The sequence below is a fragment of the Danio rerio genome, chromosome 24 (assembly GCF_052040795.2).
Source record: "Danio rerio strain M-AB ecotype USA chromosome 24, GRCz13ab, whole genome shotgun sequence".
Classification (NCBI taxonomy): Eukaryota; Metazoa; Chordata; class Actinopteri; order Cypriniformes; family Danionidae; genus Danio; species Danio rerio.
Genome location: NC_141044.1, coordinates 2,865,034 through 2,890,576, shown reverse-complemented (window position 1 = coordinate 2,890,576; position 25,543 = coordinate 2,865,034). Strand labels below are relative to the sequence as shown.

Genomic DNA, 25,543 nt, shown 5'->3' with positions numbered 1-25,543 from the left:
TTTAGGTCATTATGAAAGCAATTCGCTAAAGTATGAATACAGCAAAACATTATCATCAGTGATTCAGTTACAATAAATAAATGCAGATGGAAACAGGGACAAACACTTGTTTAGGTTTGCTGCTTGTCTGTACTTATAGAAATAATAATAATAATAATAATAATAATAAAAATAATAATAATGATGATAATAATAATAATAATAATAATGATAATAATAATAATAATAATAATAATGATGATGATAATAATAATAATAATAATAATAATGATGATAATAATAATAATAAAAATAACAATAATAATAATGATAATAATAATAATAATAATAATAATAATAATAATGATAATAATAATAATAATGATAATAATAATAATAATAATAATAATAATAATAATAATAATAATAATAATAATGATGATGATAATAATAATAATAAAAATAACAATAATAATAATGATAATAATAATTATAATAATAATAATAATAATAATAATAATGATAATAATAATAATAATAATAATAATGATAATAATAATAATAATAATAATAATAATGATGATGATAATAATAATAATAATAATAATAATAATAATGATGATGATGATAATAATAATAATAAAAATAACAATAATAATAATGATAATAATAATGATAATAATAATAATAATAATAATAATAATGATAATAATAATAATAATGATAATAATAATAATAATAATAATAATGATAATAATAATAATAATAATAATAATAATAATGATGATGATAATAATAATAAAAATAATAATAATAATGATGATGATAATAATAATAATAATAAAAATAACAATAATAATAATGATAATAATAATAATAATAATAATAATAATAATAATAATAATAATAATAATGATAATAATAATAATAATAATAATAATGATAATAATAATAATAATAATAATAATAATAATAATAATAATAATGATAATAATAATAATAATAATAATAATAATAATAATAATAATAATAATAATGCATTTAAAAAAAATTTATTTCATTTATTTTCAGGTTAGTCCCCTTATTATTCTGGGGTCGCCACAGTGGAATGAACAGCCAGGTATTCTAGCATATGTTTGACACAGCGGATGGCCTTTCAGCTGCAACCCATCACTGGGAAACATCCATACACACTACGGACAATTTGGCTTACCTAATTCCCCTATAGCACATATGTTTGGACTGTGGGGGAAACCGGAGCAACCAGGGGAAATCCACGCCAACACGGGGAGAACATGCAAACTCCACACAGAAACGCCAACTGACCCAGCCGAGGCTAAAACCAGTGACCCTCTTGCTGTGAGGCGATCAAATTATGCTTATTTTATCAAAATAAAATATGATCATGCCTTGATTTAACTAATTTTTACAATAAGGTCTGACTTTGCTTAGACTAAAGTCTCATCACTGAACAGAAATAATGTCCAGTATAGAATATAAAGTCCTGCTGCAGTGGAGACAGAATGAATATTGTGTCTGACTTCATCATGAGCTTGGAGGACTGCATCCATACATCTCTGACATGACTCAAATTACTGATTAATAAAGTCATCTGGAATGGCAAAGAAAGCGTTCTTGCAGGACTCCCAGTGTTCATCAGGATTCTTTGGGTTCATCTTCAATGCCTCCTCCTTCATCTTAACCCAGACATGCTCAAAAATGTTCATGTCTGGTGACTGGGCTGGCCAATCCTGAAGCACCTTGACCTTCTTTGCTTTCAGGAGCTTTGATGTGGAGGCTGAAGTATGAGAAGGAGCGCTATCCTGCTGGAGAATTGTCCGTCTCCTGTGGTTTGTAATGTAATGGGCAGCACAAATGTCTTGATATCTCAGGCTGTTGATGTTGATCATCCACTCTGCAGATCTCTCCCATGCCCCCGTACTGAATGGAACTCCAAACCATGATTTTTCCTTCACCAAACTTGACTAATTTCTGTGAGAATCTTGGCTCCATGAGGTCTTCTGCAGTATTTGTGATGATCGGGATGCAGATCAGGAGATGAAAAATCGACCTTCTCACACATTTCCAAATGATCAACTAGAAATCAAGTTATTATTTGTTGCTCTTACAACTGGAATCAACAACAAGACTGTTGTCAGGTAGTGTATATTGTTAGGACATGGTGTAACCCACTGCACAATATTACTGAAGTACACTTTGAGAGTAACCACAAAAGCAATGCTAATTCATGAATAAATCACTTTCTGACCAGCAAATCAACAGCAGAACGCTCAGCCATTGGTACATCTGGTTTATTTTCATTTAACTTCATGAGTCTGAGTCGGTCTGGGTCTCTTCTCTAAATCATTCAGGTCTGCTCGTCGTGCTTAAAACCAACATAAATGATCTGCCATGTCAAAAGCATTAATGAGCAGAAAGCAGCAGCTTGATTGGGTTGACACTTGTTCTCTGGAGAATAGAGTCAGTCACATTTCTCCACTCTCTTCAGGGCTGATTCCTCACAGCTGTGTCCAACTGATGACATCTCAACACTGTTGTGGCGAATATTTTACACTGCATAGAATAGCTTGCTTTGCATACTAATACAGTGGAAATTAGAGAATCTACAATTTCCTTAACTCTGAGGTCACTGTTCAGTCCTATATTTGATGATATCTTTACAGGAGTAAAAGACCCGTTTTTAAGCATATTTCAATTCAATTCAATTAATCTTTCTTTCTATTGACCTTATTCTAAAATGTGGAAGTGCACCTGTTTTTGCGATTGTCTTAGAACTTCCGATTCAGTCGCCTATGGGAGAAATGACTAGGAATAATAAACAGCAGAAAACGGTCAAACTACTTGCTCTACAAGCAAATGTTTGCATGACTATACAGACCAAGTAGAATAATATAATAAGAAAATATCCAATTGCAACATCAAGCAGCGTAATGAGCAGTTTTTAACGTCAAAAAATGAATGGAAGTGAATGAGACCGGAAGTCTCAAGCCAAAAAGATTCAAATGGCAGCGCCCGCTCATCGGCGGAGAATAAGGTGAATAGCACTTTTACAATGTAGATTGTGTCAAAGCAGCTTAACATAGACGTTCTAGTAAACTACAACAGTGTCAGTCCAGTTTTCAGTGTTGAAGTTCAGTTCAGTTCAGTTCAGTGTGGTTTAATTTTTACTGCTGAAAGTCCAAACACTGAAGAGCAAATCTATCGATGCGCAGCTCCACACGTCCCAAACCAAGCAAGTTAGAGGCGAGTAACAAACTTCACCAATTGACAAAAGTGAAAGAAAACACAACTTTTCGCTGGCTTTATTTAGCTTTATTTATTTGGGTCTGATGGGAAACCTTATGGTAATCATGACACTGGGGAAAGACTGAACTCAAAGTGTGTGCAGAAGTAAGTTGTTCAGTCTCTTATAAAAAAAAGCTTTGTTACCTGGGTATGTTACTTTAACAGGAAAGTAATTACCGATTACTAATTACATCATTCAAGTTACATTTAAATTACTTTTCTATGTATTTTGTATAAATAATAACTTAAGATACTCAACAAGGAAATATATTACTTTAGTCAATACTTAAATCCAAGCGTGCACACACACACACTCATACACAAACATTTTCCTTATGGGGACCAAATAAAAAGTTCCCACAAGGTCAAAATTTAAAGGTATTGCTATAAGTGTGGGGACATAAGGCCTTAAAATTTGAGCAATTCAAGGTACACACACACCACTACGTAAAACTACTCTGTTAAAAAAATCTGTAATTTTACGGTTTATTTCTGGCAGCTGGGGAAAAAAAACGTAAAATAACAGCTGTTAAATTACAAAAATTTACTGTAAAATTGCAGGAATTTAAATGTAAGTAAAAATTTAAAGAAATGTAAAATTAAGTAAAATTCTGTAAATTAATGTCCATTAATTTACAGCAAATTTCTGTAATTTAACGGCTCTTATTTTACTTTTTTTTCCCCAGCTGCCGGTAATAAACCGTAAAATTACAGATTTTTTTTACAGTGTATTTTTAGGTGTCTTCTAGTAGCTGTAATGATATTTAAACTGTACAGACTGAATATATTGTCCCCCTACCCCAAAATCAACAACCACAGAAAACAATCTCTCTTACATTTTCCTCATGGGGAGCCAAAAATGTCCCCACAAGGTCAAATTTTACTAGTAATGCTGTACTTGTAGAGAGATTTTGGTCCCCACAACGTGGAAAATACAAGGTATACGCACACAATCACATCATTCTTGCTGTTTATGGGAAGTCCTGTCTTCTCATGGCCAAATTTACACACACACACGCCGCTATGAAGTCAAACTCATTTAGGCCGTGGTAAATATATCACGGTTATTCCAGAGTCAGCTGAAGGGGGAGGTAAGGGCGGGAAAGCCCTGAATTAATTTGGTCAGGCGTCTCACACACACAGCGCAGGCTCGGAGATGCTCTACTTTCAGCATGCTGAGTTACAGCCACTGAAACTACAGCACAAGAGAATTATAAATCAACCATTCAGCCCAGGAAAACACCAAAGAAAACCCTCTAAGATAACACCAATCTGAGACAGAACAAATACAATCATTCTCTGTCTCAAGTAAACAATATAGGCTGATAATGTAATGTAGTTTTTCCTCTGTGGTCTGTTGATGACAGCGCTGCTCCTCAAATTGCAAACGATCAATTGGATTGATCATCTGAACTGCTGCTAAATTGATTTTCCTCTTTAAAATAAGGTCAGAGGAAAATGTATGAGGCAGGGAGCGATGTGAGATGCATTAAGACTCTGAAAGAGAAATCTATTTGCGCTGATCGGGCAGTGGGAACATTTTCAGCGAGGTTTTCATTAATGAAATGTATGAATGTTCATTTTTAGGTGAGCTCTCCCTTTATTAAAGCACAGCATGCCATTAATATAAACCATTCCTCTAATAAAGAGAACACCACAAAAGTCTGAAGATGGGGTCCCGGGTCCTCCTCCCTCCGGCTTTAAACTTGCATCAAAAATATGACAAGATTAGGATTATCAAATATACATTAGGGGAAATAAGTATTAAACACGTCACCATTTTTATCAGAAAACATATTTCTAAAGGTGATGTTGACTGAAGAGTCCACATATGCAAAGAAAACAAAACTAATTCGTCTATTAATGAAGTTATGTTTAATAAAAGGAAACGACACAGGGAAAAAGTATTGAACACTAAAGGCCCAGTTTACACTAACACGTTTTAGTTTTCTAAAACACATAAGTTTACGCCTTCCATCCAGACTACCCTGGAGTTTTCAAGCCCTAAAAACGGAACATTTTGGAAATGCTGAAGAGGCCATTTTCATTTAACCCGCTGCTGCTCTGTGTCAGTGTGGATAGGGGGAAAAAGGAGATGTCTGAATCGGAGGAAGGGCTGCAGACATTCGTCTATCTGATTGGGGCTTTTTCCTCATCATTAAGTAGGCTATACACAGTTCAGTCCTGCATCTTCTCCTTGTAAGTGCAGACTTTGCAAGTTTGATATGGAAAACAAACTCCCGAGGACACGTCGGGGAAATCTTTAAAGGGGACAGTGTACTTTATAAAGTCATCCACATCACCCTGGCTATGGTGTTTCACTTTCTTAACAATAAAATGATAACATGATACGAGAAACCGCCTATTTTCATTTTGATATTAACTTAACAGACACCAAAAATGTTAAGTCATCCTGTAGCTACATATTTATATGACCGTCATATTCACCGTAGGCATATTTACAATAAAATGATGCCTATAACATTACTGCTTCCTTTCATTTTCTTTAAAAAATACGTACCCTCTCTTTTGCTGAATATCAGTTCTAATAATCAAAAATGGCCATTATAGAAGTGTAACCTACAATAAGTTTAACATTATAGGAAATAAAGGCAAGCAATCAGTCAAATGTGCAGTTTCAGTGGTGACATTAATATATTTACTTATTTTTGCGCTCAGCCAAAACACGATATCTGAGAACAAGTAATAGATTCAAAAGACTAAAGTCGGGGAATATGTCGTTAGATAGAGACTACAAGACCAAATAAATACCACATTTAACAAACATACTGAGATGAGATCCAGCAGTAGATTCTTGATGAACCGTTCGACGTGTGCTGCTCTCACCTGGGGTTTTGTGTTCAGAGCACCCGCTGACTGCCTGGAGCTCAGACGTTCGCATACGCTGCAGTGCATGCCAGAGTGTGTGTGTGGTCACGTGATGTGCGCTTTCAGCGGTGTAGTGTGGACGGAGATCTATCAAAAAATGTTAGGTGAAACGCCAGTGTTGTACTTGTCGGGCTCGGGCCCTATCTGGGTTAACTTTTATGGCCTGATTACAGCTCTAGCGCACGCCAGTGTGTGTGGTCACGTGATGTGTGTTTTCAGTAGTGTGGATGGAGAGCTGTTCAGATACGCTAGATGAAACGAAAATTAACTGCTAAAGTCCATAAGAAATAATGTGCTAAAATTAAGTGAATTTTTCCTTAAAACAAGCAAAAAAGCAAAAAATTCTGCCAATGGTACCCAAAATTATCTGATATCAAAAGGAAAAACAAGATTATCCTGCTTAAGCCATTTATTTTACCAAATTATTTGCTTGTTTCAAGGAAAAACTCACTTAATTTCTTCTATTATTTCTTAAAACAAGACAATATTTTTTGTTCGTCTTGAACAGGCATGTCCAAACTCAGGGTCAGTGTCCTGCAAAGTTTAGTTCCAACCCCAATCAGACACACCTGGGCTAACAAATCAAGCTCTTACTAGGCTTTCTAGAAACATTCTTGCAAAAGGACACTAGCCCTCAAGGACCGAGTTTGGACATCAGTGGTCTAGAACAGAGGTCCTCAACTGGTTTGGCCATAGGACCCACATTTTTACATGGTCATCAGTCCGCGACCCAAATTTTTAAGAACTATGAAAGAATTTTAGGAATGATTACTAATTTGTATTTATTTGTTAACATACACAAGTGATGACAGATAAATCATAAGAAATTCACCAAGACTTACAAATAAACAATATTTAACTGCTGTCATTTAACAAAATGTATCAAATTATAAAAATAATACAAAGTAAAAACAGTGTTTAGGGTAAAGAAAGGTTCAGTTACCATGAACTAAACTGAACTGTTAATAAAACATGTTGTCTGGTTTCTAAATGTCGTTTTAATTCAGAAGGTTTCATGCTGTCTTATGAGAGCACCTCACTACATATGACACACTGAGGCTTTAAGTCTTTTTTTGTTGTCAAAATATGTAAATCCATACTTTACATATTCGCCGTCGCACTTGCGCTTCGACATATTTGTTGCTATAATTAAATGAAATTTTTACATGTCAAAAGGTAGGATTGTCGCGCATGCATTTCAAAATAAAAGTCCAGTACTAGCAAAATAAGTAAAACAATTTCATTTTGTTGTTTTTTTTTTGACCACACTCTCCGCGACCCACTAAAAATTTTCCCACGACCCACTTTTTGGTCGCGATCCACCAGTTGAGAAACACTGGTCTAGAAAATGCTTCTTGGTTTAAAAATTTCTCAATATCTGGACTAGAAACAAGACAAAAACTCTAGGCAAGAAAAGCAATCTTGGCAGAGTTGAATGGTAAATTGGCCCTAGTTTGAGATTTGAGAGCTCTGGTCTAAAGGAAACCTTGCTCTTTTGATCTCGCAAGATGAACGAGTGGCATCTAAATAAAAAGGAAGCCAAAAAATGCAGAGATGCACAGAAAGTGTCAGCGAGCACATCTGAGCAGGAGTAAATGGGCAGCAGTGACTCACGGACTGGAGGAGATCCATGTGTGTGTGTGTGTGTGCGTGAGTGTGTGTCTGGTCAGTGGGTGTGTGCTGAGGGAGGGACTCATGCTGCCGGTGTCACGACACACAACGGGACGCTCTGTGGATGCGTATGTGCATGTATATGTGTGCATAGTGAAGACAGGCGTGGGTCTGGCATCCTACAGCAGGCTGAAGGCCGTATGCTGTGATGTGTCTGAGTCAACAAAGCACTGGGTGACTGTGTGTACCGGTTATAGTGTCACGGCGGAGACATGCACAAGACACCTGCACAAACACTACAACACACTCCATCCACACTTCAAGTGCACACACAGAGCAAGCGCATCTGTGACAGTCTGCAGTCTGAGTACACTACTGAAGAGATGTCATAAAGTGTGTTTTTCAGCACAATCTGAATGCCAAGTGCAATATGTATTGTCTATGGTAATGCTGTGTGTTGTTTTATTGATGCGTGAGCTGATATTATGGAATATATCAGTCTCTGTGCAAATAAAAACTCATCTTGAGAGTCCAAAAGCAAACTCTAGTATGCAGTTCTATACGAATAAGAATGAGCTGAGTTATGAAAGCGAAAAATACCCTTGTATGTTTAAGTTGTTTTATATATTCAAGATATTATATTCAGTTGAAGTCAGAAATATCAGTCCTCCTGGATTATTAGCCCCCCAGTATATTTTCCCCCAGATTCTGTTCAACAGAATTATTTTTCAACACATTTCTAAGCATAATAGTTTTAATAACTCACTTATTTTATCTTTGCCATGATGACAGCACATAATATTTTACAAGATATCATTAAAGATTCTAGTATTTTGGTTACAGTGAAAATCAAAGACTAAACTAGGTTACTAAGGGTAATTAGGCAAGTCAATGTATAACAGTGGTTTGTTCTGTGGACAATCGAAAAAAAATGCTTAAGGGGGTTAATAATATTGACTAAGGGTGTCACGATCCTCCAAATCCTCGATTCGATTAAATTTTCAATTCTTAAGTCACAATTCGATTCGGATTTTGATTATGAATAATTAATTAATAACGAATTAATTATTTGTAGCCTACCGTTTAAACTACCTGACCTGCATGGTCTTTGTTTTACCCATAACCAAATCATACAGTAAATGAATAAAGGTAAGTTACACATATAATTACCAAAATCTATCTATTGAATTAATCAATCTATTAAAGAAACGTTGGCTAGAATTCTGCATTTTAGGCTTAAATTATAGAGAGACATATGTTATATATAGCAGATGAACCGAGACTGCAAATCCTATTTTTGTTTATTTTTGACATCGAGAGAGACAGCATGCACTGATATGAGCTGAGTCAGAGCAGAGCTCATTAATATTCATGACCATTCCAAATATGGTCAAACCTAAGCTTTTCATTCTAGGGGTTAATTCTGTGGTTATAAATAAGCATAAAAAACAATATCTTAACTAAGCCACATACCTACTAGCTAGATATCTGAAAATAATTTAACACATGGGATCAATGCACTCTATGGCACATTTAAAATCAGGTTCACATTGCTAAGAGCACCTGCATTGGTGTTTCAGGCTTAATCAAGGCGAACTGGAGTCTCCAAATAGTGAGAAAGCAGCTCTCCTGAGCCTCACTCTCCACGCTTCATTGAAGATCTTGTTTTAACTCCCCAGGAAGTTTAAGTTCATTGATTCCCATGCTGCGAGTGTCAGGGTGACAGAAGCTCTTAATGCAGACAGCATGATGGACTGATCTCTAAGGCTGTACTTTGATTCGCTTTCAAAGAACAGCTCATCGCCTCTGGTACGAGACAAGACACAAATTATCCAAGCGCCTCCTGTTCTTCCTTAGACCCCTTTCTGCATTGTTCTTAACACATATCTGTAGCTTTTAAGAGAAAAAAAATCTAAATTCAAGAAAAAAATAAGTTTTTAAAGGACTAAAATACTAAGTGCTTCTGTATCGAATTGTCTAATAATTAAAGAATCCTGGAAAACAAAAATCCAACAAAATTCATCATGTGACCCTAAAGACTGAAGCAAGTATGCCTAAAATTCAGCATTGAATCAGAAAAAAAACTGTAGTTTAAAACATACTATTCACATATAAAACATTTATATTTATAACTTGACTTCTTGTTGATCATTTAGAAAAGTGTCAGAAGGGAGATTTTTCTGATGAATCATCTGTTGATCATAATCAACACAGATACTGCAGAAGACCCACTGGAACCCACATAGAGCCAAGATTCTCATAGAAATCAGTCAAGTTTGGTGAAGAAAAAAATCATGGTTTGGGGTTCCATTCAGTATGGGGGCGTGCGAGAGATCTGCCGAGTGGATGATCAACATCAACAGCCTGAGGTATCAAGACATTTGTGCTGCCCATTACATTACAAACCACAGAAGAGGGACAATTCTCCAGCAGGATAGCGCTCCTTCTCATACTTCAGCCTCCACATCAAAGATCCTGAAAGCAAAAGTCAAGGTGCTCCAAGATTGGCCAGCCCAGTCACCAGACATTAACATTATAGAGCATGTCTGGGGTAAGATGAAGGAGGAGGCATTGAAGATGAATCCAAAGAATCTTAATGAGCTCTGGGAGTCCTGCTGAACGCTTTCTTCGCCATTCCAGATGACTTTATTAATCAGTAATTTGAGTCATGTCAGAGATGTATGGATGCAGTCCTCCAAGCTCATGATGGAGTCAGACACAATATTCATTCTGTCTCCACTGCAGCAGGACTTTATATTCTATACTGGACATTATTTCTGTTAGGTGACAGGACTTTTGTCTAAGCAAATCAGGGCTTACTGTACTAATTAAAGCATTAGAAATCAAGGCATGTTAATATTTTATTGTGGTAATATAAGCGTAATCTAGAGGTCTTTGCCTTTCATATAAGCCACTTCTGATACCAAACGATCAATTAAAAGTTATTATTTGATGTTCTTAAAACTTTGAAGGGCAACAACATAGTGCTTTTAGTGCTTTTAGTGTGTGTATAACTGTACAGAACCCACACAAACTTGTATATATATTGTATATATTTAAACGATTAACTGAAAGTAAAATTTCTTAAAATATATCCAAAATAAAAAAAATGGTATGACAAAACATAAAATGCCAAACATACAAAAACAGCAACTTTTAATTGTGTAAACTTATGTCAGTTTTGCAATCAGAATGTTCAAACAATATAATTTCTAGCGCAACTACATGGAAAAAACAAATAAGCAAGCAAACATAAAGCAACAGAACCCCTTCTACCTATCAGACACCTTTTTTGTGCTATTTTCATTACATTTCTACATCTATTTATAGACCAGCACACTCTCTCTGTCTCTGGTTTTCAGCTCTACACAACCCATCCACAGAGTTCAGCATGTATTTTCAGAGCTGTGCACTCCAGTCTTACCTGTCTTTGTATGATGGCTAAGTTTTCGCGGGCTCTGTTCAGCAGCTCCTCCACACGCTGCGGATCCTCCACTGTCCGGTTCTCCCTGAAGGCATCTCGTACTCGCCGAAGAGCGTACGTCCTACAGAAAGACACACACAGATCAAAACAATCACTCCACAGTTTAGATTTGCTTACTCATACACAAGTAAAAGGCAGTGTGTGAGCTCAGCAGGGAATCGAAATCTCAGCACAAAAAAGTCAGTTGTTAAATTCAATCAAACAGCTCTTGCGGAAGCTTTCTGCTGGACCATACTGGAATTCTGAGCAGCCGACGTGAAGCGATGGAAATTCATGAGGAGAAAGTTTTTGTGCTAGGCATGCACTCACTGTGAAAAAGTTAAGCTATTAGTGTGAAGAAATTTAAGTGGATTGAACATAAAACACTCAAGTTAAACAACAAACATAAAGGGTCCTATCATACACCCGGCGCAATGTGGCCCAAGGTGCAGCGCAATACTCTTTTGCTACTTTCAGCTCGGCGCAAGGGTGATTTTGAGGTGTTGCGCCACACTGTTTAAATAGCAAATGAATGTGCGCCCATAGGCGTTCTGGCCAAAAAAAGCAGGCGTGTTTTGGCGCGTTGCTATTTTGAGAAACTGTAAATAGTCTGTTTTTTAGACCAGAACAAAGTCGGTCTATTGTCTAGCGCAAAATATATATTTATAAAATATAAATGACTTATATATATATATATATATAAAATTATATATATATAAAATATATATATATATATATATATATATATATAATAACTATATATATAGGATATAAATATAAATGATTAAAATATTACAAAACATATTAATTTCTACCCTAGATGAATTTAAAAACCACTGCCTTACTTTCTTCATCTCGGGAGGCTTTTTCAGTTCATTTAATTTGCTTTTGTATAATGTTATTATTATTAGCAGTATTATTTATTATATCCATATTTATATTTGTTTTATTAAAAACAAGCTTAGATTTGCCCACCTGTCAGGTTTAAGACCATTTGGGGCACAGCATGTGTATTTGGAAATAACTCAGGTTTTTGACCACACTTGGTTATTATTGTTCATTTATTCGTTTGCTGGAAATTAGAACTAAATTTAGAAATAGTTTTGAAACAAATCTTTGCAGTTAACAAACGAAATTAATTACTTATAGGCTAATTGATGTCTGTGCGGAAAGGTTTCCCTATCCATGAGAGCAAAAGCGAAAGTGAACTTACTTTACGTTATGTTAATAGCAAATGCGCTTATGGCGCGACACAGCTGGCTCTTAAAGGGAATAGGAGACGAGACTCTGATTGGTTTATTCTCAAAACACACCTATAACTCATTAAGAAAATAAACTCAACCCTAGACCATGTGCCATGGCGCAAAGCGAATTTCCCGTCCTTAAATTAGCAAAAATGCGTTCTGACACGCCCTAAAAGCGTTTGCGCCCTGAAAGCATTTGCGCCCTGCATTTTGCGATCTGCGAATGGACCGTCAAAATAGAGCCCATAATGTTTTGAGTCCTCCACAAATGTGGACTCCTACTGAAATAACTTCAAATAACTTTTTCTGATCTTCTGACTCATTCACTGTAAAAGGCAATTAGTTGACTTCACTGAAAAGTGTGTAAAAGTAAAAGTGTGTATACCCTTTGTTTCTAAACCGATTCATTGTCTTTACTCTAAAAACTTTTCAAATAAAGAGCCCCCATTAAGGGGTTTGGAGAATGAGCTCTGAGTGAATGAAAACATCCAGCAGAGGGTTAAATCTGAAAGTGCACCATGTTTAAAAATAAAGATTTTTTTTAAGGTCCAAGAAATCCTGGAGCATTTTTTTTTTTTTTTGAGATTTTGACAGATATGTGTTGAGCATCAGTTAAAACAATGTTAGCAGCTGTCAGCTTTAATTGTGGGGTAAACTGGATAATTTTGAGCTTCAGTCAGATAATTTCATCTTCCGGGTTTAAAATGATATTTGGGGCGGATCAAAATTGCTGATGTAGTGCAAAATTGCAAGTGGAGTGATGACATGTTGGTTTCTCATTATTATTCATAGCGGAATTTTCTTATCCTATGAGAAGAGCCGGCTTCTTAATTATTCATGACTGCGCATGCTTTCCGAAGGCAAGACAGACCTGCCAGTGCCAAGCTGTGAGACCTTATACATTAATGACTGGGTGAGACCGTGTCCAGGAACCTACAGACCCACGGCACACAGAATTTAGCCGTTCATGAATGGTCGTATGTGTTTGTTTCCATGAGGAATTGCAAATGTCTTATTTCATACTAACATTTAAGCTCTGTTAAACGCGATCTTAAACACCACCGATTTACCATAGTATTCACCAATGCTCAACAAAAATGGCCGTGATTGGCTGTGAAGGTCATCAGTTCACTGTTCTGCACCGGGTGCGAAAAAAAACAACACAGGGACACTGCAGTGTCTGTGTTTGCACTCGGTAAACATCGGTGAAGTGTGGTAAACTGATGACCTTCACAGCCAAGCACCGTCATTTCTGTTGACGTGCTCAACAGCACTTAAAAGTTAACAGGAAATGTAAGTTTTTTTAAATTTTTTTATTTCAGTACCAAAATTCAGGTTGGTGACGAGTCAAATATAGTGAAGGAATCAGTTTATTAACTTAAGTTTGATAAATGCCTTCTAAAATGTGTGTTTGGGAAAGGAAATGTTAGGTAACTAGTGGCATTTCCCGTAACTTAGCTGAAAATGAGCTCTGATATCCCTTTTTATTTTCACTATCCATTCAGAACGGACCTTCGGGTCACTCGAAAAGCGGTGAAATGTTACATTTGTGTTACTTTCTCTTCGCTGATAAGACATACAGCCAGGTACACAACAATACGCCGTTGCGGAAGCCATTCCTGTTTGACTCCAAGCGATACTTACAGGTTTCTTCCCACCGCAGCCTCACTTTTGCTTTTAAAATGGCGGTCACGTGAAATCAGTCTATAGTCAACTAACTGCCTTAAAAGCCAAGGGTACTCACTTTTTAAAAGTATAGGCAGCCAATCGCTTTAAAAGCAATGGAATTCCTATTTTTTTAAGTATAGTCCACTAATCAGTTTAAAAACAAAGGCTTTATGTAGTTTTTTTTAATAGTATAAGCAACTATTAGCTTTAAAAGCAATGAATTTTAATTGCTTTAAAAAATATTAAGTCAACTAACTGCCTTTTTGACAAAGTCTGATCACAAAAAGATGTGATTTCAAAGACCTGATGACTGATGATGCTATGAAAAGAAATTAGTGTGGAAGTATGTCAGTAAATCTCTTCATAAACAGGCTCACATACACAAAACTGTAGCACATTTATTCATTGCTTAGACCAATAGTTGGTTTTATCATTATTATGGTGGGAAAATTTTTTAATCAGTATACTGCAAACGATAAGACATCACCCATCCCCATTCCAAGGAGAGCACTGACAAACTCAGTCACATTTCCTCTGGATGACAGAGTTCATTAGCACCAGCGCTGCATGTGCCACGTCCTAATAACGAAGCAGTCATTAGACAGCCAGTTACTAAGCTGTAAGGTAGCTACACTCGAAAAAAAAAGCGAGAAGGAAGCATATCTCTAGCCGTTTCATCTCCAAAGATGAGCAGTGTGGGGCATACGGACGCCCCAGTGCCACGCCAAGATCAAAGTATCGCCTGGCACCCGAGAAACCACCTCCACCAAGGAGAGGCAACTCCGCTCTGACAGCCAAATCCAAGCCTCCCACTATTTCATGGGATGAAGACGGGGAAAAAAAAAACAAGGGAGGATGGCAGAGAGGTGAAAGAAAATCTGCAAATAATGAGAGAAACCCACAGAGAAAGAGACAGACAGAGAACGGCTGAGAGCACACACTCAAGCGAGAGCTGGAAAATCTCAGATCACACACTAAAAAAAAAACACACAACAGTGGATGACAGATGCAAAATTGTGTCTTGAGAAGGAAAGGGGCCAGTTGCGAGATAAAGAGCGAGTCATCTTTAGAAATACCGCGGTGACAGACACTTCAAAGGAGTCAGAAAACGAGCAGCCGGCTTTGAAGTGCACGTCATGTGCTTCTCCAACAGCTCGAGCGCATTAACTGTAACAAATCTGAGGTCAAAGCCACGCACAACACAAATACCATATGCACAAATAACAGAGGCAAAGTCATACAGTGTGTTCATCCTTTCTGCATGTAAGGTGTATTAAGGCTTTATAATCTTCATACAGTTGAAATCAGAATTATTAGCCCCCTGTTTATTTCCTCCCTAATTTCTGTTAAACAGAGAGAAGATTTCTTCAACACATTTGTAATCATAATATTTTTAATAACTCATTTCCAATTACTGATTTATTTTGTCTTTGTCATGATGACAGCACATTTTCAACACACTAGTATTCAGCTTAAAGTGTCATTTAAATGCTTAACTAGGTTAATCAGGGTAAAATTAGGGTAATTGGACAAGTCATTGTATAACAGTAGTGTGTTCAGTAGACAATCCAAATCAAATATTGCTTAAGAGGGCTAAAAATATTGACCTTAAAATAATAAAAAAAAAACAACAACAACAAAAAAACCTGCTTCTATTTTAGCCGAAAAAACAAAACAAAAAACAAATAAGACTTTCTCCAGAAGAAAAACTATTACTGGAAATACTGTGATCAAAATGTTGCTCCGTTGAAAATCATTTGGGAAACATACTGTAAGAAAAAGAAAAATATTTACAGGACAGCGAATAATTTTGACTTCAACTGTATGTATGGCTGTGCAATAGTAGAATAGTTGGTGGTTCACTCTGCTGTGGCGACCTCTGATAAATCAAAGACTAAGCCAAAGGAAAATGAATGAATAAATGAGGGAGAGTAAACAGTGAGCAAATATAAATTTTTGGGTGAACTATCCTACAAAATATTTGATTCATCTCATATAAAGATGACTTGTAATTTATCCCAAAAAAAGCCCTTCAAAAATAAATGTTTTTATTTGGAAAGCAAATCTTCGATCAACATTACGACAGAATAATGGCTTAGCATGTTTCTATATAAAGTCTTGGCTCATCGGTTTACATTTCTCATGTCATCATCCATCCGATTAATAATAAACCTTTACGAATTTCTTCTTCTGTTGAACACGAAAGAGGAGATTTTGAGGTAAGCTGAAACCTGTTCCCATCGACTTCCATAGTATTTGTTTTTCCTAATATTGAATCAATGGTTACAGCTTTCTTCAAAATATCTTCTTTTGTGTTCAACAGAAGAAAGAAAATCATTAAGTGTGCAGTGGTTAGCATCACAACAAGAAGGTCACTAGTGCAAGCCCCGGCTGGGTCAGTCGGCATTTCTGTGTGGAGTTTGCATGTTCTCCCCGTGTTGACGTGGATTTCCTCTGAGTGCTCCGGTTTCCTCAATTGCCCGTAGTGTATGAGTTTGTGTGTGAATGTGAGTGTGTATGGGTGTTTCCCAGTACTGGATTGCGGCTGGAATGGCATACGCTGTGTTAAACATATGATGGAATAGTTGGCGGTTCATTCCGCTGTGGCGACCTCTGATAAATCAGAGACTAAGCTGATGAATGAATGAACACATGAATGGAATATTCAAAGATGATTTCTATGATTTACTCAATTTTTTTACGTTAAGTGGTTGTACACAATTTATTTGAGCTTAATTTAAACAAAGTTGAACATTATTAAACTTAATTTGTTTGTTTAAATTCAACACAAATAAATTGTTCGCAACAAATCTGCATGCGACACTTTTTTCAGTGAGGGAGAGTAAACTGAGTAAATTTCATTTTTGGGTGAACTATCCCTTAAAATTCTCTAAACTCTCTTCACAATGTTAAATTCATCTCACATGAGGATGCCTTATAATTTATCCAAAAAAAAAGCCCTTCGAAAACAAATGTTTTTATTTGAAAAGCAAATCTTCGATCAACATTACGACAGAACAGTGGCTTAGAGTGTTTCTATATAAAGTACGGCCATCTTGGCTCATCGGTTTGCATCATTTCTCATGACATCATCCATCCGATTATTAATAAACCACTCATTTCAGCCCTTTGAGGCAACAGCTGACAGATATTTTCAGTGTTTTCAGCCATCTGGCAATAAGGTCATCAACAAGACAAAGCATTTGTCGAGAGGAAAACAGAGGGCGATCTGAAGCTCCATGGTGAATTGTGCTGGACAATTAAGCAGTTGGTCTTTGTCACCAGCGTAGGAATGGCTGATTCATCGAGCGGCACGTATTTTTCAGATCCTCAGAGAGAAAATCATCCTCTCTGCCAACCAGCCAGACTTAAACATGAGCCACCATGCGCGTGACAGAGCAACAAAGCGCTTGTGTGTGTGTTTTTTTGAAGCGAATGCGTCATATTGTCGGATGTGGTTAAGCTGACCTTAAACAAACGCATAACGTGGCGTCCCATTGAATGTAGCGGGTGGGAGCGTGATTAACACACGGACAGCTGAGAGAACGATATTTATAAAGGTGAACAGGAACTCTCGCTTTAGATCTTTTTCAGCGGCGGATTAGATAACGCTTGTTCTGTAGGCGACAATTAGCGTGGCTTCACCCATGGGCCGTTAAACACACAATTAAATTCACCTCACCAACACCAAACATGAGTAATAACAGGCATCTAAAAGAACATAAAACAAGTTGTTTCGTTGGTTCTCCGAAGTGGAACCAATTATAATAGCTTAATATTTAATGACACCTTCAGCTGTGAACACACAGGCGCTGTTTTATTAGCTAAAGACGCTTCCTGCCCCTGAAATGAATTGCATACGCACAGCTGGAAGAAAGTGATGACAAAAATACAGTTTAGAGAACTGTGGAAAACAAATGAGAAGAGAGACAGTGAGGGACAAGAGAAGACAAGAAAGAACAATCCACACACAGACTCACTGTGAAACTGCAAACACAAAAACACACACTTCACTGCAGTTTCAAGGTAAAATGAATGCTGTGAATGCCAGTGACTAATGTTAGTGCAAACTAGAGCTGCACGATTAATCGGAAAAAAGATTGCGGTCTTGATTTAACATTTTATGGCCATTTCCACTGTCAAAAAACGTAACAAAGCAAACCGTTCTGTAACACTTGTCCGGCACCCTTTTGAAAACCCAAGAAAGGGTAGCGAAAGGTAGAGCTACACGCGTAGCTGAACGCTGACTGGGTACAGAGATACTACAGAGATACTGCATTACTTTAGCGCAATTTATGTTACTATAATGGTGTTTGAGGATAAGCAAGCAAAAGGAGGAGAAGAAGACATGGATGAGAGAGGAGTATGAGCAATGAGTAAAAGAGAGAAAAACAAGCCGTAACAAGAGAAACTAGAAGAGATTTGAAGAGACAAGAAGAGATGAGAAGTCAAATAGAGAAAGCAATAAGAACTACAGAGAGAGGAGTCTTGAAGGGTCAACACAAGGACAGAAAGAAAAAATGATTGATGAGGAGAGGGGAAATCTGAAGTAGAGGAAAAAAACCCCAATGAGATGAGGTGCACTTATAAAAATAAAGGTTCTCTATTTATTTGCTTTGATGGTTCCATGAAGAACATTCAGTGACTACGTTTACATGAACACCAATAATTTAGTTTAGACAATACTCTGATTAAGAGTTAACCATGTAAACAGCGGTTTTTGATTCATTTAATCAGATGAAGGTCATAATCGAACTAAAGAGAAATGGAATTAGGACATGTGGAGTATGCCGATTTTAGTCGCATTATTGAAGTGCATGTAAACACCTTAATCGAAATATTACCGTCATGTAGGACAGGATAGTCCACACACGCACACATGCGCTCGAACTCACACAAACATACACAGACATACACACGCACACACACACACACATGGCTGTTTGACACTCCTTGCACCTACTGAGTCAGTGCAGACCACAGACACCTGCATTGTGAATTTTTTTTTCTTACATTCAGCATGCGGTATGGTATGAACTTCTGTTAAAACAACACTCTTCCAGCAGTACATAGTTGCATCTAATATTTGGTTTGTCACGGAGGACATGCATGAAATGTTCGTGAATAAAAGTGAAAGTGCCAAACTGCAGTTGAAGTCGACAAATTAATAATGAAACACCCAATGTTGCATGAAACGCTGGAGGAAATGTGGATAGCACGGTGATGTAATGACATCAATCTAATTATTTGCTATACCATGTAAAACGGGATCATGAAAGTAACACTCAAAAAGCAACTCATGTAAACACCTTAATCATATTATTCTCTTAATTAGATTAAAGCAAATAATTTGATTACTGATGTCCATGTAAACGTAGTCAGTGAGACATTTTATTGCACAAAGAGGTTCATTAGAGTTAAAAAATGGTTCTTTAGACTAAACGAATGTTCTTCACACAATCAGAACAATGCTATCTGAAAACTTTTCACAAAAAAGATTATTTGGGAACCCAAAAAGGTTCTTCTATTATTGTGAAAGTGACTTTTTCGCTCTTCCATGGCCAATTTATTTTTAAAATGTTTGAGGAGAGCAGTAGAATAGCCCAAGAAATACGACACAATGAAAAGAGAAGGAGAAATAAGACAAGTTGAGCAAGAGAGAGATAAGAAAAGTCAAGAACAATAATAAAAAAGGTTCCAAAATTCAACAGAACCATCAGTACTGTAAGAATTGAAATATTACAAATATTTTTGATGTCTTTGACAATTCAAAACATGAGCTGAAAACAGGGCCAATTGACTCCACAACCCAGCAGGTGGGAATGCGGGAAAAACCAGTTCCTGCTGCATTTGCATCTGAGTCTGCTGAAACTCAGCTTCATCCACCCCATCTCACACATATGGTCTTTTCAATGTTTGAATGTTCTAGATTAACCAAACTGACTTTAACTATCATGTTTGATATCATTTGAAATGTCTCAGTGCGATTGGTACAATGGTCTCATTCTCTCAGAAATAGACATAATCAAAACAATAAATATATAACTTCAGGCATCTTTTGAACCACTGTGAAGGGTGTGACTTTCCACTAAGTGTGAATGCCTTTTGTTATACACACACCCCCTTCCTTGAGGGAATTCTTGGATTATTTAAGGTAAGGTTTGAGAAAGGCTCAGGGCTATTCTGCCTAACCAGATCAGCCCATAACATGGAGCCTGCTACATGTTATGTATATTTCAAAGTCAGGATATGCATCTTTTCATCTTGGATTTATCTTTGATAATTTGATGTTTTGTATTGATCATTTATGAATTGACTGATTGAATTGGCATAATACATTTACCTGACTATTAAATTGTAATGTTTGACCATATTTTGCTCACTCTGTAATTATTAATTCAAGTAGATTATGCTGTATCCTTGTTTCCGCACGTCTTGCGTCAGGTCAGTAGACGGACTAAAATCCAGTTGAGATGGAGCATTGGCACACTAATTGTGTTTTAGGGATCCGACTGACTCTTGATATTGATTCATGTGTACTTAGGTGGAAAGGGCGATAACTTCCGTCTAGGTCAACAAGGTGTTGCACGACTAACCTAGATTGAGTACCCGACCTTTGTTTGAAGGTAATATTATTCTAAATTAAGTTCATATGGAAAACCATGGGCTTGGTGAAAACCAAAGTTACTATAGAGTCCAGTAGTCGGGTACATTTATATTAATGCCCTAACCTCTAATTAGAAATGATGATTGTCTTAACTCAAGGTTGTACACGTAAGCGGGACTAACTAAAGTATTTTAGAACGAGCGCGCTGGTATCGGCCATCTAAAGTATTAGTCAATTACCTCTGTTTAATATTCAAGACTGACCGGAGTGTGACCGTGAGGGACGCCTTCGGCCGAGGCGATTTCTCTGAGCGACATGAGCACCCGAATGAACGGATGTAATAGTTACTAGTGAAGACAAAAGGTTCAAACATTTATCTAAATTACATATTGATATAATCTTCTTAATGTTTTATAATTGGAGTCAGATAAAACGAGGATAAATACATTAATATTCTAAACCACCTCATATTAAAATTGGAGTCAGATATGAGCTAAGTTTAATATAAATCAACATTGTGCACTGGAAAGACCGAACAGGCATTAAACCTTCATCCACCAGTGGACACCGGCATTGGGCCAACTGGGTGGACCTTACAACACCAATAATAAAAAGTGTTGGTTTTTTGACCAAGCTTCTGAAGGAAGACGACAAGTAGAAAGATCTGAAGAAAAAAGAAATGAAAACAAAAGGAGAAGCAAAAACAAGAAACAAGAGACTAACAAGAAAAAATGAGAAGAAATGTGAGAATAAGAAAAAAATGAGAGAACGTGAAGGCAAACAAAATATGAAGAGAAAGAGACAAAGACAGACAAGAGGAAAACAAGAGAAAATCTGAAGTGAAACTAACTGTGGAAGAGTCAAGCAAAGAAGAGATACAAGAAGACAAGAAGATTTGAATTAAAAACACATGAAACGAGGAGAGAAGAACGGAAAAATTAAACCAAAGTCAAGGAGAGACCAAACTAAATGACATAAAGACAGAAATGAAATGATGAGAAGAGAAAAAAGAGAAGAGGAAGAAGAAGAAACAGTCAAGAAGACATGAAGAAACAAGATGGACAATAGAGAGAAATAAGAGAACAAAAAACTCAAAGGTGAAGTAAATAGAAGAGAACAGCACAGTCAAAACACAGAGCCAAAAGGAGTGATGCGAAGAAACAAAACGAAAGAGAGGAGAGACGAGTCTGAAACACTGTGATGTCAAAGCCTGAGCTAGAGATGAAAAGAGATTCTCTCAGAGATCAAACCCGCTGAGATGCTACTGAAGCTCAGCTATAATACTGAAAGCTCAAAATGACTGCTGGAGCTCCCAGACTCAACGGAGAGCAGTGACAGCCCATTATCATCCGCTTCACTTTCAGCAAACATATCACCTGCCCACATGCTTATTCATGCTCGTGAAGACGCCAGCAACGCAGACGCAGTGCTGGAAACAACAATCAGGTGAAACAAAATAAAGATCTGAGAAGATGAAGAACGCCTGAAATGAGTTGTTGGTAATTCCAGACTTACTTCCGGCACAGATCTACTCAGAGAGAACTGTTTAGGACCACCAGGATTAAGGCATGCATGGGCAATGTGGGCAATTGCCAAGGGCGGCATCTTGCTAGGGGTGGCATGGAGTATCCCCTATCCTCCCCCCACTCTTCACATTTGTCCGCAACAATCACAACTTTAAGTAATGTGAAGAATGTGAGGGGAGTTAACTCACACGTGACTTGTTTTAGCTCTTTTGGTCCGTTTAGAAACTTTGCCGTGTGAAAGAGAACCGCACTAAGAACAAGAGGATCAATGTAACATTTGTAATTTCTGTTTCGGAACAACTGAATCGATTCACAGGTGTAAAAGCACCCTAAAAATGATGATGCTCCAGGTCCAGGATCAACAATAGTGAATTTACACTGTATTAAAATGATGATGGTCCAGGATCAACAATAGTGGATTTACTCTGTATTAAAATGATGATGGTCCAGGATCAACAATAGTGAATTTACACTGTATTAAAATCAAGATGGTCCAGGATCAACAATAGTGAATTTACACTGTATTAAAATCAAGATGGTCCAGGATCAACATTAGTGAATTTACACTGTATTAAAATGATGATGGTCCAGGATCAACAATAGTGAATTTACTCTGTATTAAAATCAAGATGGTCCAGGATCAACAATAGTGAATTTACACTGTATTTAAATGATGATGGTCCAGGATCAACAATTGTGAATTTACACTGTATTAAAATGATGATGGTCCAGGATCAACAATTGTGAATTTACACTGTATTAAAATGATGATGGTCCAGGATCAACAATTGTGAATTTACTCTGTATTAAAATGATGATGGTCCAGGATCAACAATAGTGAATTTACACTGTATTAAAATGATGATGGTCCAGGATCAACAATAGTGGATTTACACTGTATTAAAATGATGATGGTCCAGGATCAACAATAGTGAATTTACACTGTATTAAAATCAAGATGGTCCAGGATCAACATTAGTGAATTTATACTGTATTAAAATGATGATGGTCCAGGATCAACAATAGTGAATTTACTCTGTATTAAAATCAAGATGGTCCAGGATCAACATTAGTGAATTTACACTGTATTAAAATGATGATGGTCCAGGATCAACAATAGTGAATTTACACTGTATTAAAATCAAGATGGTCCAGGATCAACATTAGTGAATTTATACTGTATTAAAATGATGATGGTCCAGGATCAACAATAGTGAATTTACTCTGTATTAAAATCAAGATGGTCCAGGATCAACATTAGTGAATTTACACTGTATTTAAATGATGATGGTCCAGGATCAACAATTGTGAATTTACTCTGTATTAAAATGATGATGGTCCAGGATCAACAATAGTGAATTTACACTGTATTAAAATGATGATGGTCCAGGATCAACAATAGTGGATTTACACTGTATTAAAATGATGATGGTCCAGGATCAACAATAGTGAAGTTACACTGTATTAAAATGATGATGGTCCAGGATCAACAATAGTGGATTTACTCTGTATTAAAATGATGATGGTCCAGGATCAACAATAGTGGATTTACTCTGTATTAAAATCAAGATGGTCCAGGATCAACAATAGTGGATTTACACTGTATTAAAATGATGATGGTCCAGGATCAACAATAGTGAATTTACTCTGTATTAAAGTGTTTATGATGGTCCAGGATCAACAATAGTAAATTTACACTGTATTTAAATGATGATGGTCCAGGATCAACAATAGTGAATTTACACTGTATTAAAATGATGATGGTCCAGGATCAACAATAGTGAATTTACACTGTATTAAAATGATGATGGCCCAGGATCAACAATTGTGAATTTACACTGTATTAAAATGATGATGGTCCAGGATCAACAATAGTGAATTTACACTGTATTAAAATGATGATGGTCCAGGATCAACATTAGTGAATTTACACTGTATTAAAATGATGATGGTCCAGGATCAACAATAGTGAATTTACACTGTATTAAAATGATGATGGTCCAGGATCAACAATAGTGAATTTACACTGTATTAAAGTGTTTATGATGGTCCAGGATCAACAATAGTGAGTTTACACTGTATTTAAATGATGATGGTCCAGGATCAACATTAGTGAATTTACACTGTATTAAAATGATGATGGTCCAGGATCAACAATAGTGAATTTACACTGTATTAAAGTGTTTATGATGGTCCAGGATCAACAATAGTGAGTTTACACTGTATTTAAATGATGATGGTCCAGGATCAACATTAGTGCAATTACACTGTATTAAAATGATGATGGTCCAGGATCAACAATAGTGAATTTACACTGTATTAAAATGATGATGGTCCAGGATCAACAATAGTGAATTTACACTGTATTAAAATGATGATGGTCCAGGATCAACAATAGTGAATTTACTCTGTATTAAAATGATGATGGTCCAGGATCAACAATAGTGAATTTACACTGTATTAAAATGATGATGGTCCAGGATCAACAATAGTGAATTTACTCTGTATTAAAATGATGATGGTCCAGGATCAACAATAGTGAATTTACTCTGTATTAAAGTGTTTATGATGGTCCAGGATCAACATTAGTGAATTTACACTGTATTAAAATGATGATGGTCCAGGATCAACAATAGTGAATTTACACTGTATTAAAATGATGATGGTCCAGGATCAACATTAGTGCATTTACACTGTATTAAAATGATGATGGTCCAGGATCAACAATAGTGAATTTACACTGTATTAAAATGATGATGGTCCAGGATCAACAATAGTGAATTTACACTGTATTAAAATGATGATGGTCCAGGATCAACATTAGTGAATTTACACTGTATTAAAATGATGATGGTCCAGGATCAACAATAGTGAATTTACTCTGTATTAAAGTGTTTATGATGGTCCAGGATCAACAATAGTGAATTTACACTGTAATAAAATGATGATGGTCCAGGATCAACATTAGTGAATTTACACTGTATTAAAATGATGATGGTCCAGGATCAACATTAGTGAATTTACTCTGTATTTAAATGATGATGGTCCAGGATCAACAATAGTGAATTTACATTGTATTAAAATGATGATGGTCCAGGATCAACATTAGTGAATTTACTCTGTATTAAAATGATGATGGTCCAGGATCAACAATAGTGAATTTACTCTGTATTAAAATGATGATGGTCCAGGATCAACAATAGTGAATTTACATTGTATTAAAATGATGATGGTCCAGGATCAACATTAG

General features: G+C 36.3%; 1 protein-coding gene across 1 annotated transcript in view; it reads right to left on the bottom strand.

Annotated features, from left to right (window-relative positions):
• Nucleotides 1-25,543, bottom strand: part of lyrm4b (LYR motif containing 4) — a 154,530-nt gene that overhangs the window by 49,647 nt on the left and 79,340 nt on the right. The window contains 1 exon segment of the mRNA NM_001386617.2: nt 11,210-11,330. Within this exon segment, the coding sequence (NP_001373546.1) occupies nt 11,210-11,330 (121 nt within the window).